This window comes from Merops nubicus, unplaced genomic scaffold (genome assembly GCF_000691845.1).
Source record: "Merops nubicus isolate BGI_N331 unplaced genomic scaffold, ASM69184v1 scaffold925, whole genome shotgun sequence".
Classification (NCBI taxonomy): domain Eukaryota; kingdom Metazoa; phylum Chordata; class Aves; order Coraciiformes; family Meropidae; genus Merops; species Merops nubicus.
The window spans coordinates 72,527-91,523 of record NW_008608838.1 but is presented as its reverse complement, the minus strand read 5'-3'; the positions used below and the strand labels follow the sequence as shown (position 1 = coordinate 91,523).

Here is an 18,997-nt window from a genome sequence, read left to right as displayed (position 1 = left end):
CTTCAGCTATTTTTCCTTCCAAGCTGACAAATAAATGGGTTTTATAAAAGGCATATATAATATGGTTCAATATCCTGCCTGCCTTCAGTCAGGTAAACTGAAAGATTACTGAAATGAAAGAGCAGCAATAATATTACTAAAAACACTAAAATATTTTGCCCAATGGATTATTTAAAACCAAACTATTTCATCTTTTTTTCTATTATTTTTTTTATAACAGCTCTGCTAACTCCTCCATAAAATCCCCACTAATTCCTCATGGAAATTTTTCATGTGAAAATTTGCAAGTTACCAACACCCAGTCTTAAGTATGTGTTCAACTGCAAGCCCTTCTACACCGTGAGGAAGTATGAGCAAAATCTGTGTGAAGTTCTCTAGAAATCCAAGTTACCTTCCTGCCTGAATTCTCAGTGCCCATATGGAGCCTTCAAATGGAGCTAATTGTTTAAACAGAGCCATGATTTTCAAGCAATAATGACTGCATAAAAATCTAGTTTATTGTATTTCAAGACAGACATTTGAAAACTGAAGCCTTAAAACTTGAGACACTCCCACAAATGCTGCTCCCTTTCTCTCTCGTCCATGCATGTCTTTCCCCTACCTAGAAAATCTGTCCACCACTGAAGACCCAAGAGCAAATGAAACTGCTGTTCTTTCTTAAAAAAAAAAGTGTCAAATCTATTCAAAACTTCAAATGTACCTAAGAGGACTGTAAAGGCAGCAACTCACTGCAATTTCCCTTGACAGAAAACAGAATTGGTTGTATGAAAGCTACATGAATTGATAGTTCCTTCCTTTCCTCTAAGTGATGTCAACAGTTAAAAGGGGTTGGATGTGCCACAGTAAACCTTCAGAGCACTCCCCAGCCTGTTTCAAGCCTGACATGCTGAGCTGCTGTACAGCAATGAGAGAGAAAGTAAAATGGTAGATACACAAATGTCTCCAAGGAGGAGGAAACTACAGATCACGTTTTGGGTGCCTTCCAGTGGCTCCAGGCAGAAGAGCATGGTTCCAGAACAGCTATATAGAAAACTTTGTTTAGAAAAGTCCAAAGAAAAGAGAAAATACAAAGGCTTCTTCTAAGACAATTCTGGTTCCCTCAATAATCAACAAGTCTAAAAATGTTCCTTTGATTCAGAAACGTCACAAAGGTTCTCTCTATAGCAGCAAAGATGTTGACTGTGACAGCACACAGTTGGGCTTTCACAAGAACTTCTAATCCTCCTCATGACCAGGGAAGAGGGACTGTTCTTGCCATTTTTAATACCCTCAGACTGGACAAGGGTGGCTACCCGTACAAACTGCTATTTAAACTTCCACTTCAATGGAAGCTCTGACTTGCCCTTGACAGAAAGGAGGGCTAAGGATGCAGCAAATCCCGAATCCAAACAAAGAAGCTTCTAGTACAGACCTCATGAAAGAAGAGGGCAAAAAGAATAGCAAAGAGGAAGCTGAAGAAGCTGGGACAATGATGATTTTTGATACTATTTTAGAGGCCTTTTAGTCCTTTTAGTTTCTCCAGTGTGCATCCATCACAGGAGTAGGATGTACAGATCCATTCTCACAGATTTTTGTGTCACATTGCCCAGACACACACAAAAGTGGACAACAATCTGTGCCATCAACTTCACACCACCTACTTTCCACATTTCTCCTCAGCCAGTATTTATTGTGCACAAGCAGGTGTGCCTCATGGTCATTGAGGGTGATGGACAATGAGAATTTTAGGTCTATGAACACAGACCAGATTACCAACTGTGTGTGAGATGGCAAGAAAACTTGAAAGACCCCAAAACTTACACTTTAGAGTGGAAATTATTCAGACATCTGCGACAGTGCAGTTTACTGTAGTTGCAAAACTGGAACTATCTGAATCATCTGTACCTTGGCTCACTCCTATCATATCTGCATCCATTACATACTTTACACACCACCTGCAGCACCTTAGTTGATGAACCTCATTTTTTGGTTGCACAAACTACACAGGCAAATAGAATGAAACAATTCAATTCTTTCAGCCTCCAGTAAAACCAACATTTCTGCTGTTCAGGCTGTTAGCAAATCCTACTGAAACGTGAAGCTGGAAGACTATGACGATTGTTAGGCCTCCATCTCCAAAGGTATTTAGGAACCAAATCTTTGAGTCAGGCAGCTACACAGCAAGCACTGAAACATCTTAGAGGATGTGGGCATTAACGACTCAAGAGGAAAGGTTGCTTGACAATGTAAGGGAGAGGAAAAAAAAGAAAAAAAGGATAACAAAGGGGTTTACCGTGGAGCGGTGAGCCAGAGGGGCTGCTGGACAGGCCTGGGACAGGGCTACAGCGTCCTCCTTGCTTAGATGTCAGCTCTTGCTCGATCTCCTCCAGCCCTGCGCTCTTCTGGAAGCGGCTCATGCGGTTCACCACGCGGGGGGACATGTGTGTGCGGACACAGGGCTGCCCGCCGTAGGGGTTGATGGGGAACACGTGGGACGTGCCACGGAGCGTGCTGACCACCACCCAGCGACAGTCGTGGCTGAAGGAGATATCCTGCACCTAGGGAACAGTGAAATGGGAACGGAGTCACCAGCGTACGCACATCCAACGAAGGAAACGGACTATCACCTTTGAAACAAACACAGATCTTAAATGGAAACCTGAATAAAACCCCCTAAGTTCAGGCAGTAACTTGGAATTTTTGTGTATATACCCATGAACTTAGCATTCACGATATATAATAAGCTGCAGTATAACACCCGGTTCCAAATTCTGTGTACTTTTCAAAATATTCTGAGATTTTTCTTTTCAACACGCCTGAACTTATGAAAACAAACCATGCTGCAAAGTACCACAGAAAGCCACAAGAGCTCAGTGTAATTTTCAAATAAAGTATAGTTTTAAAAAGAGTTGGGAAATCATTTCAATTACATGTTTTGTTATTTGTTTGTTTGCTTTAATTTTTAAAGATTACACAAAAAGGGGAAAGGGAGAGATGAGAATAAGATAGAAATCTCACCACTGGGCCTGATTTTGACAAATACTGGCACTCAAAACTATATTTTAAGTCGACAGAAATACCGTGTCCTACAGAACAAAATGAAAATCAATGGCCTGTATTTTCAGAAGCTGTCTGTAACAGTCTCTAATCTTACTACTGTCAGTGTATCCCTCAGTGGAACTACCAGTCATCCAAGTATCCCTGGACGTATGCTTTTTTGGGGGGTTAAAATTGTGTCATGAAGAAACTGAACAACTTTGGCCATTTCTCTCTATAAACCCACTCCATTTTACACATAAAAATCTTTACTAATCAGCCACTGGAGTCACAGAAAAGACCCCAGTTAGATTTCTTCTTAGGTATACAAGTCCTTATCCAACACTTGAGAAACACAAGTCTTGTTTTAGCTTAAAATAGTCAGTCTTGAAGCAAATACAGTTAAATATTTTCTACTACAATTACTCCTTGCATAGATCTCAGATACTAAGTCCAGAAGGATTTAATTCTCTTTTAAGTGTGCTTTACACAACACTTTGATGGAAAGCAAATTTTCCTTCCTGAAGGAATGCTTTAAAAGAGAGATTAAAGTTTGCTTCCAACCCTGTACTGGCAGGCAACTCAAGAAAACAAGTAGCCTAGGTTAAAATGATTTATCACAGAAAAAAAATAAATCCTAAGATTCTTCCAAAAATGTTTTTAAAGGTAAAAGCTGATGAAAAAGAACCACGTATGCAAGTAGGATTTAACACTGCAAACAAAGATACAGACGAAGGATTAGTTTTCATTATATTATTAAACAGCATAAACTAAATAAAATTCTTGAAGATTTCACTGAAGCCAGTTTTACAATACACTAGGTACTCAAATTGGAGTAAACACTGATAAAATCTTGACAAATATTCCAGAAATGCACTCCAGCTATTCCAGACAAAAGCAGCAAGTATTTGTCAAAGTGCAAGTTTCCAACTGAGCCCTGAAGCCTTTGAGATAAAAAAAGGTTTTAAGTCTTGTGACTTGTGACAAGATATTTGGCTGACACAATGTCAGGACATGAAATGCTTGATCACCATTACACAGATAAACTAAAAAACAGTGCTACACACCTTCTCTTTTCAATTACAGTAACATACCCAAATAATCTGTCAATGATACAGCTAAACAACCTCCCCAAAATGTGACAGGTTTTGCACTTCAGTGACTCTGGTATTACTGTCACAAAGTCACAGCGCTTAAAGCTCCTGGTTTGCCGACAAAGCGTTCCACCTTAATAGACTGCTCAAAAAGGATTAGAGACCCCACAGAGACTAACAAGAGCCAAAAAAATAAAGCTCAAAGCCATGGAGTCAGAGGAAAAACCATGGCACCAAGAATATTTAAATACTTGCTGTTTAAAGAGGCAACTTCTCCCAGCCAAAGCTGAACACATGGACTGTATACAAATTGCCATTCTCAGTTACAACAGAATGGTCACCAGTGCAATAAAATCATGAAGACTGTTGGAATATAATTTAATTCTATCAAAGGCCCTGTTTTCTCATTTCTAATAACAGAAAGAATGGCCATGATTGTTGTTAGATGTGACGCCACTGAACAAGTCACTGTTTTCCAAATATCTGGTATTCATTTTAAATCCAGCTTTAAATTCCCCTTCCGATCTCTAAAACAACCTATTACTGGTAGAGCATTTTTAGAGGACATTTCTATGAGATGACAAGAGAGAAAAAATATTATATCTTGCTATACTGCAGAACAGAAATGTGTATGTTTCTATTACTAGTCTTCAGTATGCATCCTTAGGATTACGTTGTTTTAAAAACACATAAAACAGCCCTGGCATTATGATAACACAAGCCAAGAAACTGGGAAACAATCATCACAGGATGTTTTTTTCTCAATGTAAACATTACACACAAAAAAAGTATTCCTGATCTTCAGGAAGAGAGTTTGAAACAACATAATCCAAAATGTTCTCTTCAAAATAACCCTCCCTGCAGTTAGACAGTGAGTATCACAGTCATGATGACTTAAAATATGGCTGAAACCACAGAGGCAGAGAAAAAACAGGTTTTTAAGACTCAGTAGTAAGAAGGAAAAAAAAAAAAAGCGTTGACAGATGAGTGTGAAATCAATTAAAATTTATAGGAGTACAGCTCTGAAACCCTACTCAGCAGCCACAAAAAGTATTCTGGAAAATACCACTACGCATGCAGCAATTCTACCTATCTCCTACCAGCCTAAAAAATGGCCTCGTTTGCCTTTCACAGCAAATGAGGAGCAGCAGTACCACACACAGTTCAAGGAGGTAATTCAGAGAGTATTTCCCATTTCATACAAGGCCATGAATTCAATGTGTTCATATCAAAAAAGTACAAATCCATCCATGGAAATCAAAGGAGCCCAGAAGTTTCCAGCAGACAGAAGCAAGCCGTGGACCAGGCTGGAAGGAGAATGCTCATCATGGCAGTCTCAGAAATGACTTCAAAAAATTAGCTGTGCGTGTCCATGAAAAATAAAAACATATATTATCCCAGACTTGCTGCTTTCCACCATGCTGTTACTGTACATTACACAGAGTTCTTGACTGCTTACAGTATAAACAAACTGCACAGTGGCCCATTAGTGGTTTTCAAGTTTATGCTAAGCGTTGCAATTTATTGCTGTCCTTTAGGTTAATGTACTATTATTTCATGTATTTATAATATATCTCTGGATTTGTTGTTAATTATGATGTAATGTTTAGATACCAAAGATCAATCAAGACCCCATAGTGTTTACAGATATATGTTAATAAAGTACAAAGTACACTAGATCTCTCACAAGGCAAAGTTTATTCTATAGCTCAAGGTCAACATCAGATTTAATACTCGTGTCTGTATTTCAAAATTTTATCTATCCTCTTCTGTCTCAGACAGTAAAGGGAATTACAGACCTGGGATTTTGTTTAACTCAGGAACCCTTAAGATAGCCTAAATTGCAATACTAAATACCTTTGTGGGAACATCACTGCTTTACTACCATTTCTTCCTCTTAGTTTGCAAGCAGTTTGGCTCTTTAAGCTTCCAACTGCATTTCTTGCATATCCAGAAACCTCAGTGAGATCCCTGGATACTTCAAGGTCCTCCTTAGAAACACCAGAGTCTTTTCTGGCCCAAAGGTATGCACTTAAGACAACCACAGTCTGATATAAGGGTAACATCACGCATCCTCCAATTTGCCCATGTCTAAACCAGGTATTCTGTAACTGCTGTTCCACAGCAGGTCTGCAAACATTTCGTACCATGTTTTATAGCCTATTTGCCTTGCTCCACAAATCCTGATCAGAACCTGTCAAACCCAAAAGTGTTCTGGCTCTTCAGACATGCTGCACCTCTATATTACTGTCTATTACTGACTCTTGTCTGTATCAATATGCTAAATTTGTTGAAAAAAAATTCATTACTCTCACAAAATTATCAATACTACTCCACTGCATAGCTCCCCTCAGCTTTGTCATTTCTCTCACTTTCACCATTTGTTTCTTAAAACCCTTTCCATCAAAGCATTCACTTACAACCTCCATAACTTCTTTTCCATCTTACATTGTCTTCTGCTTTCCTTCAGTTACTCTTCTCCTATGCTTCTTTTTAGTGTCCACTATCCTGTTTCCCTGTGTTTTGAACAATATGATGTAAAATCCTCCACAAAACTGAATGAAAATTTAACAGCCATGTTGAGAGGCTGAGCTGAGTGAGACAGTCGGGTGATTTGATAGATGGAGTCCTACAAAGACACGTCATGTGTCAACAGCTCTACTGAAGATCACTTTCAAGACTGTACAGATAAAAAGATTATTTCTAATAGTCTGAAAAACTAAAGGAAATCATCTGAACCAAAGGCTTCATAGCTGACATACATTCACTTATTTTATATAACAAGTACCTACATAAACTTTTGCTATCTTTTCTTCTTTATTTCCAGAGCTTCTCCAAACTTAAATGTGACTTTAATTAGACCACAGTGATAGAATAAATTAAAAAATAATTCAAGCTAATGGAAAGAAAACAAAATAGGAATAAGGGCAGCACAGAAAAAAACTTATTTTAACAGTAGTTGATTATAATGGGATGGTCAGAGGAACAGCTGATGACACAAGCAATCCCACGGGACAGGCAGTGACCTTGTTTACCACTGCCCTGGGAATGACTGACAGCCCACAACCAGCCTCCAGATTTCAGGGCTTCTAAAAGTTAATATTGTACTAACTTGCTGCACAACGTTTAAATGTAGACTATCACTTGTTTTCTTAGGAGAAGGAGCTTTTTTGGGCTATCACAGAAACATCCCCAGGCAAACCCATTCCTGATGTGTGTGCATAATGCAATAGCTAGAAAACAAAGGTCTCAACGTTGAACCATGTATTTTCATAGTGATTACAAGAAACAACGATTAGGATGCATTTTGATCTTCCTAGGGCTCTTTTTATTTTCCCTAGTGCCCCTTTTCCAGCTGTGGCAAGTTGCACCAGGAACAAGATGTATATTCTTATGTGTTTCACTGCATTAAATTAAGCTTTACTAGCAGAGTGAAACAACAATAAAGCATGACTAGCATTACTGCAACAGGAACTTAACCCAGTTTCATGCACACTATGCAATGTCACAGTGAAAACACACCACTGTTTGAAGGACATGACAAGTATTTCATTATGCTGTGCAGGGAGATGGCAGAAATAAAACGACAATATCATTAAATAACAAGGAAGAGCAGCAGGACTGAGGAGGCAAGGGTCAAAATAAATTAGAAAACTGGTCTGCATTTGAATTTTTTTGGTTGAGAAAATTAAGGAAATGAGGTAGGAACAAACACAAATGAAAAAATAATAAAATCATGGACTACACAATAAGATTTATCCGACCCACACAGACCCAGCTCTGTCTCTCCGAGTTGTCAAAACTGATTTCAGTTTGGTATAAAAACAACGGTGGAACCTGGGCACAGTGAGACATTCACGTAGGGTCCTTCAGCCAGAGTAGAGCTCTCTATTAATAACTGAAATTGCAAATGCCACTCTGCTTGGAGCTCCATCTCCTCAACACAGTTAAGCTACTTCTAATTGCAGCAGTTTCTTATTGTCTGCTTTCATCAATGACTGATCAGCTTCCCTAAATCAATCCTTATTATTTCGAGACTGTCCCCAGATCCTTTCCTAGAAATAAGAAAGTCTCTCTTCCAGAGACTATTTCAATAATTGCAACTACTTAAGTATGTCAAAAAATAGCAAGAAATTTCTATTAACCATGGAGGTTTACATCAAATGTTTGTAAACTACTCCAGTGTTGCACTACCTGGACATGGTACGTGACACAACCTTGAACACTCTATGAAATCACGTCACAAACCCATTCATGCATTCCCTAGAAAAGCGTAAGATTGCACATGTTCTGTGGCAGCCCCTGCTGGAATGTTTTTATCATCCCCTCTGTTTACCTGTGTCAACTGAAGTCAGTTGTAACAGCAGTCTGAGAGTCAGAATAACAAAAGTCTGACAGTGTAGAAGATTACACAGGACCCTGGCCACCAGCCCACTGATGCTATCGTTACGTTTGTTTGTCCTAGGTTGAGATAATACTGTTTTCAGGGATATTTTTTTTCTGTTTACAATTTCAGATCAAAGAGAAAGGATCATCAGGTGACAGTGTAACTTTCATCTGCATGTAAATGAGCTTCCTCGGTTCAGAACATGCTATACCTTTATCAGGAACCTTCTAAAACGCTCTTGGATAAAGCTATAAGTGCAGTAAGTGTTGACTTACAATGCAGGATCTGTAGGACAAGAAAACGTATCCTTAACCAAGATGTGCACCACATGCACATGCACAATTTTCCCCTTTATGGCTGAGCTGTGCAAGGGTAGATGCTCTGAGCACCTCAGTGCTCTCCCTGGTATGGTTAAATACCACCAGCGCTTGCAATGAATCTTCACGACGTAACACAGTGCATCACACATACTGGGTTTTGCTCTCTGAAGTAAAAAAAAATTAAATCCTAAAGTATAAGTGGCACTTAGAGACTAAAGACATTAATCCAATGTAACTGAAACTGTGACTTCTGACTGCATGTGCAGAAAAGAAGTTGTGACCTTGGGACTGTCATCACTTGAACCAATAAAGTATCTGAGCACTTCACATTCTTTCATGATCATTGTCCTCACAATGCCCATATGACACAGAGGACCACTTCCCAGCTTAACCCAGCCTCATCTGAGTCACACAAAAAAAGACAGTGGCTTTGTTAGGAGCTGAGTGATCTCCACAGTCCTCACTCCTCAGTGTTTTATTCAGTGAATAAGGCTTCTTCCTGTAATTGCTGCTCAAAGTCAGCAAATACAAGACAGATCTGCAATAACAACGCTTGGAAACTCCAAACTGCTCTGTTTGATTGTTCAAAGAACGCAGAAAGAGAAAACCACATTATGAAGACTATCTCTGAAGAGTCAGGGAGAACACTATTACTTACCCTTAACTCTGCATCCAGGGGAGCCCAAGCTCAAAGAACCGACCTTACCCAGCACAGCACCTAAATCTCCCTCAGCAGCATGAAGCCAACATCACGTGGACTGGCAGACAAGCCCTAAAAAGAAGATCACTAAACCAAAAACCCTGGAAGATGGCTAGCAGTGCCTTTGGACATCGCTCGAGGGAAAAACAACCAGCTCTTGTTCAGAAAGTGCATATGATCATATATTGAATATACACTAAATAGCAGCAGTCTGCCGTGAGGAGCTCTTCAGTGCAGGGAAGGCCTATCTCATGGAGGAACTTGCAACAGCCTCATCCCCTCCTCCTCCATCCAGCAGATGTTACAAATAGCATAAGTATAGCTCTCAGGATAGACAATGCAAACACAACATTCTGTATTAAAATCAGTTTTCACTTTCCCTTTATAGAAATCAAAGTACAAAGTCTCTATTTTACCCCATTCATTAATGGTTTGATTTCAGTGACACTACCTGCTTGGAGTGGCCAACTCATTGCAAATGCTTAGCACAAATTCTGCTTTGCCTAAGGACAAGATCCTGATGTCCATGAGGGAAGATATAACCCCTATAGATTTCCTTCCAGACAGTCTCTTTATTTTGGAAATGGTCAGGAAAAAGTAGAAACAGTCTTTCAGACTGAAATTTCTCAATCTCAAATGAGAGTTTGTCTGGAATTTAGAAAAATGAAAGCATGATGGAGCATATGTTCTGTACTTTCATTAAGTCAAAGTACCAGCACAGCTAATACATCTGACTCAGTAGAAAGACACGTGGGTGACTCAGAGACACTGCTTGATTGCAGTAAATCGATCAGAAGACACCATTATTAAATCACAACACTTGCTTCTTTTTCTTTAATATACATTAAGCGTGCAGCTTAATCCACTTAGGACACTTCTGCATACGAATGACAGAGGGGACCTCCTGCCACCTTCTCTCAGGAGACAGAATATCAAGCTTTTGCTCTGCCCTCCAATCACTAAGGACAAGGTACCCCGGAGACTGGAAGTTCTGCAGCCCTGCTAAAGGGGATACTTCAGGGCTGATATTCTAAACTGGCAAAATTACAGTTCAAATATTCTACAGCACCAGATATACCTGTCAGCATTTGGAGCGCTAATATATGATTATCCAATGTTTGCTCCCAGAGTGAAGTTGATATGTCACGTGTTACACAAAGCATCCACTGCAGAGCCAACACTTCTGGAAAAACAGGTCTTACCCTGTACTCCATGTACAGTCAGTCTGTGCAGAAGCAGTGATCCTGTAAAGGGAATTTCTGTGTCCCCAGCAGCTTAGACACAACCATTCAAACAAATATGTGGAACTTTTATCAACATTACCCCTGTACCAGTTCTTTGTCCATGAACTAAATGGACATATAATATCATTAAGAAGTATTTGCAAGACAGACATTTCCTAATCACAAAGCAAGAAAAGAAAAATCATGTATCAGCCTGTGAGAGAAGGTTCCCCACATTTGGAAAATGTATGGTGAAACACAATTGGCCAGAATCTCACATATGGAGCAGATGATTTCAGTATGGACATTAAAATACCATATATAACAGGGGCATAATGATGATGTTTAAACAATTTATAATGGGTACTAGCTAAACAAATTTTGACACTGATAATCACTCACGTCCATCAACACAAATTAGAACTTTTTATAGCTCCAGTACAGAAGGTGACCTTTAAGATCATTGGCCTTGATTCACAGTTAGCTTTAAACCAAGGGGGGGAAAAAAAATAAGAAAAAATGTCTGGTTGCAAATGTATAAATACTAACCAAGAAAGGAGGTACAGAGGCTGCCAGTGTGTGTCTCAGAATATCTGAATTAGGAATTTTAAATTGAACAGCTTCCAAGATTCTTGTCTAATGCTACACATACATGAAGTTTATGGAACAAAAGAATAGCACCACATACTACTCGTCTCACTAAACAACTACAAGTCCTGTTATTCCAAAAGGAAAAGTATAACCATCCATCATGTTATGTAAATATTTTAAATGACAGACATGTATTGAGAATCACAGGTATCAATGTGATATTGTTGCTGGATGGTTTAATTATCAAGGGAGTTGTAAAATCCACCAATACGCCTCAGACCAGTTAGAATTTTCTCTATTTAACACCATTCCAAAAGCTATACTGTTCACATCCCAAAAGGAAACTATGTGGCAAACTAGGAAAAAAACTTTACTATGTTGATTATGAGAATGTTAATGCAATGCTTTCACAGAGATGCTAATACTATAACCAAAAAAAAAAAAAGTGTATCAATAAAGGTTTATTCTTGAAAACATGTTATGTTTGGTTTTCAACATATGCCTTAAAAACAAATTTATCAGCTGTAAAAAAACAGAAGAACATCCTTGTTCCTAGAGACTGGAGTCCCTTGCTTTGGTTTTCAATATTGATCATAGGGTATTTCCCATTTTTGGTATGAAAGTAGAAGAAAAATAACTCTAGAACATTAAACACATTATGGTACATGCTCGAACAGCTGACAGAGTATACGAACACACACAGATCTCAATGCCCTTTATATGATTTGTAAAAAATTACTTGTAAACACTATAGATATTAACGTACAGGGTCAATTTTTCCTGATTTCTTATAATTTTCCAGATTAGTTATTCCTTCTTGTAGTAAACCATTGCCTATGATAATAGTAACACTTTTCCAGTACAGTAGCAGCAAAGCTTTAGAGTACTTAAACTACTAATAATTTAAATTCACACGGATTGAAACATTATCAAGTGCTACTACACTAAATAAAGCATTCAGTTTCTGTTTGTTACAAAGGAAAGGCAAAAACTCAAAGAAGGATAAAAAAAAAAGGTTTGAAGGAGCTATAATCACAGTACCACAATAATCCAGGCTCCCAGTGTCAGGGTCATAATCATAGAGCCCCAGGCTTCTCTCTGTCACAATAGTTTACATCTGCCAGACTGTCACAAGTCTGTGCTTTCAGTGTGTAATTGCATCAGCAAGTGCAATACTCATTTCTTACCCTGTGGTGACATTTTTATTTATGTATTTAAAACAGGTTCTTCAACAGTTACTCAGTGCTACAGAGGTGAACCAATCCTGATGCCTAAAAGCATTGCATTGCAGTGAAGGACTCGGGCACAGCATGCTGCACTGCTTCCATCACAGGGATCCCTCTCACTTTTTTCCACTCTATCAGTGTATCAGCTTACTGAGCATTTTTAAAAATATAATTTCAGACTTTTTCACCTTACACTAATAGCTTAATTTACTCTGCCATCTTTAGGAGTGGGGTTTTTAAACTGGGAACTTAAATCTGGTCCACTGCAGCCTCCAACAGGTTCCCCGGCTTTGCTGAAGTGCAGATAAAAATTAATCACAGTCTTTTGATTAACTCTTCCTTTCAACTCTCTAATTATCTGCCTTTGGCTTTTACCACCAAAGTCAAGCAAACCCTGACAGCTGCTTCACGGGCACTAGACAAATGTTTAACATGTTACATGAGAAAAGGTTAAGTACAAACACAGCTAATAATCTGGGCTCTTTGGAGGTAGTGTCATATCTGAATAAATCTGACAGCACCTCATTGTAAAGGGCAAGAATTTATTATTGTCCAGGTTAAATGCTGTGCTCTTATCCTTTCTGTGGCTAGAACATAAGAAAGGGTCTTTGTGTGCTGAAACAAACATTAAAGTGCCAACATACACAAAATGTATAAGGTGTCTGGGGATTATTCTTCAGCAAATAGTTTAACTTACTTTGGCTTCAGTCTCTCCCCTGTGAAGTGTATACAAATGATGGACGGCACTTTGTGATGATGACCAAGGATGTGTCAGTATTTGAAAAACATGGAAATCATGGCCTAACGTGTCAGTAGTGACCAGCAACATCCCTGGGTAAAAAAAAAAAAGAAAAAGAAAAAGAAAAAAGAAACACAAAAGAACAAGAGATTAATCACTGCAAAAGCACAGGCTTAAGAATGTCTATCTAAAGAAGCTAGCATGGCTTACATTTTGTTTTCTGGAAAAAAAGAAAACAGTTGCATAAAATTACTGAACTCAAAAGGATTCACTTCATAAAAATGAGTCAGAACTGAAATCATATTAACAGTATTATTACTTAAGTATTACAATACACATCTATGAAAGCCAACTGAAAAATCTGGGAATATTCTAACTGAAGTTGAGAACTCATGTGACCAATACTAAGTATTGAAGTGATTAATGTTAGAGTGAAACCCCAAAATGCTCTTCTCTGGGAAAGAGCCAGTATAAAAAAGATGGATGTTTCCACAATAACAATTTTTGGAAGAAGAGATATTATCAAAAACCAGCCAAAACAACCCATACCAAAAACAATCCTGAAGAAGTATCTTTCTTACAAATGTGTATGAAAGAAACGCTCTGATTTGTTGCTTGAAAGGCAGCAAATCAGAGTCAAGAGCTTTCAAGTTAAATATTAAATTAGGTACTACTTTCATTGAAAACAGGTCACTGATGGATGGACTGAAATTATTAAATTAGAAGATCAGCAGAATCTTACCTTATATATGCTATTTACTTTTTTCTCCCACCACATGTCAGTCCATAACCCAGTTTTTAATAATTTACTAAGATACTTCAAGTTAATTTGCAAAAAAACCTGGGGTTTGTACCAAAAAAAAAAGTATTTTTGTATGTATAAGAAAAGTATGGCATCATGGCAGAATTTAGGACGACAGCATACAGATGTTATATTTATTTTTCTGTATATAAATGTCTGCATTACTATGCTTATTAATGAAATTTAAGAAGTTAACACCCAAAGTAATTCTCTGACATTTAATTAACGTCAAGCACAAAGTGATTTTAGCAGTTTAATAGCTACATCGACGTGCCTTTTAAATAAGTTTCAAGGTACAAATCTGTTACAGAAAACCAGGAATTTCCACATAGCTCTGTTGTGTTGATTCTCCACGTAAAGCAAAACTGAAATCTTTTACCCTTCAGGCATAGAATGTAGGTCTCCACATTTTTCACAACACCTAATGAAAGGATAAATTATCTTCTAATTTCTGTCATAAAGGAGAGCTCACTTTCTCTTTTATTTACACATGGTTCCACAATTCATCCTTCTTATTGCTGCTAAACAAATGTACAGTACAAGTTTGAAGGTTCCTGCATGTCACCATTAAGTCTGAGCATATGCCACTTTTGAAATTTTAGTATTAAACAGGGGAAAGAAGAAAATCCTCTTGTGTACTGAGCAGCAGAGAAATGCTCTCTCAGTCAAGATTACGTTTAATTAACTTTTCTGATGTTACACCATCACTATCCTCCTTGGCAGTCCTGGAATCCCCCTTCCCTTAAGCTCAAATAGAAGAATTTCAGCAGCCAAGCCTTGACTTTCTGGGCCAAACATCACTCCCCAGTGTACCCTCCTCCTCCTCCGAGGCTGAAGCAGGTTTGTGAGCACATAGCTCATGGGAGGAACAGCAGAGTCTCAAAGCCTCCAGAAGGGAGAATACATCACGTACGGGCGTATGCCTCAGTTTCTCCTGACCTTACCTCTTAGGAAATAAGAATCTTGTGAAGGTAAACAAATACTTTCAAGCCTGGGAGGCCCACCAGCAACAAGGTAAAAAGTTGGAGAGAAAGCCAAGTTACATTTAGAGACAAAGTTGCCTACAAGTTTCCTTCTCAGCTTGACCACTGAGCTGGTTAGGCTTGGACAGAGGGTGAGGCCACCCACACTGCACACATCCATTTCCTCCAAATCACACAAATGCAAATCTCAAATCTGACCTCAGCAAGATTCCCTCCAGCAGACATACTTTTACTGTTACGGGCTGTTACTCCGACTCAAGAGTGTTAGAAATGAAAGAGAGTTTGTTATGGAGCTAAGAAATCCGTGAGTGCATTTGGGTATTATGTTTGGGCGGTAAGGCATGCGAGTTGAGGTTGGTCTGGATGTTAATGTTGGCTTAACTGGCAATTTCCTTGATTTGTAGTGACTGTGTTGATAGGAAATACAGCTAAAGTTGCTCAAGTGCAAGTCAGCCAAGTCTTTAGTGTGGGATTATGCACACAATTTGCATTAATTCTGTTCTGAAACATCACAAAATACACTTCCCTTCTAGTGAAGTGTGCGGTCCTCAATAATATATTGCATTTCCAGTGGAGAGACCTGGATGCAAACAGGGGCTTGTGTGCTAGAATTAGGCTGCCACTATTACTGGAACGAAGATATTCCAAAAGACCTAGTCCAACACAGTAAGGATTTCTTTTCTGTATTGCCATGTTTTCCTCTCCTCAGGGCTCAGATAGCTTTATGTAGAAGTTGAGTGTGCTTCTGGTCTTTTTGAGCTCTCTCATTCCAGATGGAAAGGACCTTTAGAGAAGAAGCTGGAAGAAATAAGCACATAAGCCTTCTCTCAACAGTGACCAGACAGCCTCAGCAAATCTAGATTTTTTTTTTTCTTCCCCCAAAGTGCTAGAAGTCTTTTGTAAATACAAACGCAGAGCTGAGTGCACCCAGAGATCTGAGCGCAGCATTCCTCATGTGTATCCCATCACATGGCACAGTGCAATGAAGATCGTAAAAAAACCTCTAAACGAGCCAAAAATCTGTCTAGAAGCTGGAGACAGAAAGCTGCGTAACAACCATGAGCCAGTGAAAACAGAGGATTTACCATGCTGCCTTGTCCATCAAGTGGATGGGTTGTTTAGCTAGCCAGGATCTCGTTTCCAGCATTGGCTACAAATGCAGGTGTCTGCGGATGGTGCACTAAACCCCAGCGTGCAGATGTGAGATAATTTCACCTTCCCCTTACAAAGATTTTTGTCCCAAATCTGTCATCTCTACTTACCCCAGCAGGGCATTGCTAGAGAGCCCACTCTGGGACCACAGCCTGTGCTGACCCCCGAGGCACGTGGTGGTACCTGTTGGCTCTTCTGCTGCCATCACCGTCTCGAACACACGGGGCTGTGAAACGTGCCGGCCTGGCTGCAGGTCTGATCAGTTCCAGATAATGTACACAGCTCTGGGCTCCCCATTTACATGCATTGCCTTTGGGGGTTTTTTTTGGGTTTTGTGGCTTTTTGGGTTTGGTTGTGTTTTTTTCTCTCTTTTTGCTAACTTGAAGGAGCACAGAGGTGAAAGATAATACATGTGCGGGTGGAAAGGAATTGGCTTAAAAATAGAAAGATGGGTGGTATCTGATTTGGCAGTTTTGCATGCCTGATGTAAAATCCTGCTGTCTGTCACTGGTCGGAATAAATGCATTTTATTAGATGAAAGGCAAGGGAAAACAGGCCCTGTGCTTATATTAGAGACTATTTTTCAGTAAGTTAAAGGAGGACCTTTCATACTCACATTTGCATTTGAAATACAAATATATACTTGAAGAACTTGTATCAACACAGAGGTCCCAGGCACAATACCACAGATGTGAAAGAACGTGTATTTATAAAACAGCATTTTGAAATACCTTCCTTACTACTGTTATTCAAACAATAAATCACTGATGTTTTACAACATTTGACTTGGGTTTTGGTGTGGTATTTTCCAGCTCTCATTACTTCACACTGAAGAATCACAGTTTTCAATTATTACAGCTCAGCCATTTAGTTTCTCTCTCCATCTCCCTGCAAGGAAAGGCTGCTGCAACACCCCAGCAGAAATCCCTAATCCCAGTGGAGATTCTGGAATCTTGGTCATTATCTCACTTTCGCTTTCAAGTGCAGGAAGCTTTAACTCAGCTTTCTAAAGGACTTTGTGACAGTTTTCCCAAAAAGTTGTTTAGACGGAAATACGGGTTAAAGCTGTCATAAGTTCAGTCCAAAACATTTTCTCTTATGATGTACTTCATGTACGAATAATCACAGATGAAAAGTGAATAATTCTCAAGGATTTCCTGCTTATTTTTCAAACTGGCATTAATCCCTGTTTCACAGATAACATCTGAAATCAATTGAGTGTCTTGCATACATAGAACCCAGTAGAAATTTATGTGTAAAGCAGATATTACTTAACATGTATCTCACAGCAACAATTCTGATTTTTGCTCATCCATAATGTGAGGGGTGCAGCTAGGTTAAATTAATGACTGTTTTACCGTGTGGTTTTTCAAATCCGCAGAGATGTTTAAAATCCAGTTTAGAAGGAACAGATACCCCAGATGGATTAAAAAAAATGACCAAAGCTTTGTTTTACCTGACAGATATATTTGCACTAATTTACAGCTTCCTACTTTTCATGCCTTCTCTTTGAGGAACAATAAGCTTCTTTCAGGATGGAAATGGTAAAAAATAAGAATACATGTATAAAAGGAAAAACTAGTACAGATGTAGACTGTGGGTTAAGAGCTATTTATGCAGTATCAGAAGACTAAACCAGACTCTGGCCTGGCCATAAACTAAGCCCACGCCCTAAATGAGGTGCCAAGCCACAAAAAGCATTTGCGTCAACTGGGAATACAAGGAAAAGAAGGACTTCTAATTATAGGGCCTGGAAGCGGAAGCCCAGAGTGATTAGGAGTTTAGGCGCTGCTGTATGTTTATCTGGGAGCTTCCTCTCGCTCCCTCTCAGCCCGGGTTTGATAGATGAGGGTTGGCCTAAAGGGTGGGATTGAAGTTGCTGATGGTACACAGAGTTCTCCGCAATCCGAGGGAGACGCAGCCCGAACACTGGGGCTTCTGTGGCCTTGTAGGAACATAACTCTCTTCAGCCAGGCGTCAGCTGGTTAGCCCGAGCGGCCAAATTAGAGAGCAGCCAATCTCGCCTGGGCACTTGCTATAAAATCTAGGAAACCTGAGCAGCCTAAACATCTCCACCACATCCTATTTATAACACCTATCTAATTGCACAGCTCTTTATTATACGCATACAAATGAGGTACACACAATTTCACCTTGGGTTTCAGTTCCATGAGTAAGTTCACTCCAAATAATGCCATCTTTCTGAGCAACAGACGGTTCTTCCCGCCTTCCAAAACAATGTCATTCTGTAATTACATACTGAAGAACTCGACACGTTCAAGCTGTGTTGGATTTGTTTTAAGAACACCGAGGGCACAAATGTTAGGAAAGCAGGCATGGAGGAAGCACAGATTCAGGGATATGCTTCATTTAGGAATGCAACTCTTGCATTTCCACACCCGCACAGCCACTGAGACCTGTATGGGCACTGCCCAAACACACTGTTTACCTGAACAGTAATTAAAAAAATATGAACGACCTCTCAGATTTTATTTTTTAAGTGAGCATAGATACCATGAGATGTTAATATGATGCTCTGTAGGTTTTCGAGTGACAGGACCGAGAGCTCAGCGGAACCACGCGGACTCGGGGCCGCTCCCAATTGGGTCTGTAGGCACCTCGCCTGGCACTCCTGCCTTCCACATCCTCACTCCACAGATGTCCAGTCCACTGCAGCTCTCTTGCAAACCCAGCCACGTATGTATCTTGTTAAGATGTGACAAAGTTTATATGGTCCATGGTTTTATGAAACATATGACCTGACC

At 39.4% G+C, this 18,997-nt stretch overlaps 1 protein-coding gene across 1 annotated transcript in view; it reads right to left on the bottom strand.

Annotated features, from left to right (window-relative positions):
- Positions 1–2,260: 2,260 nt before the first annotated feature.
- Positions 2,261–18,997, bottom strand: part of LOC103773024 (breast carcinoma-amplified sequence 3) — a gene marked incomplete at both ends in the record, with an annotated part of 89,050 nt that continues 72,313 nt past the window's right edge. Inside the window, 2 exons of the mRNA XM_008940375.1 lie at positions 2,261–2,537; positions 13,254–13,387. Coding sequence (XP_008938623.1) covers positions 2,261–2,537; positions 13,254–13,387 — 411 coding nt within the window. The remainder of the gene's footprint in view (positions 2,538–13,253; positions 13,388–18,997) is intronic.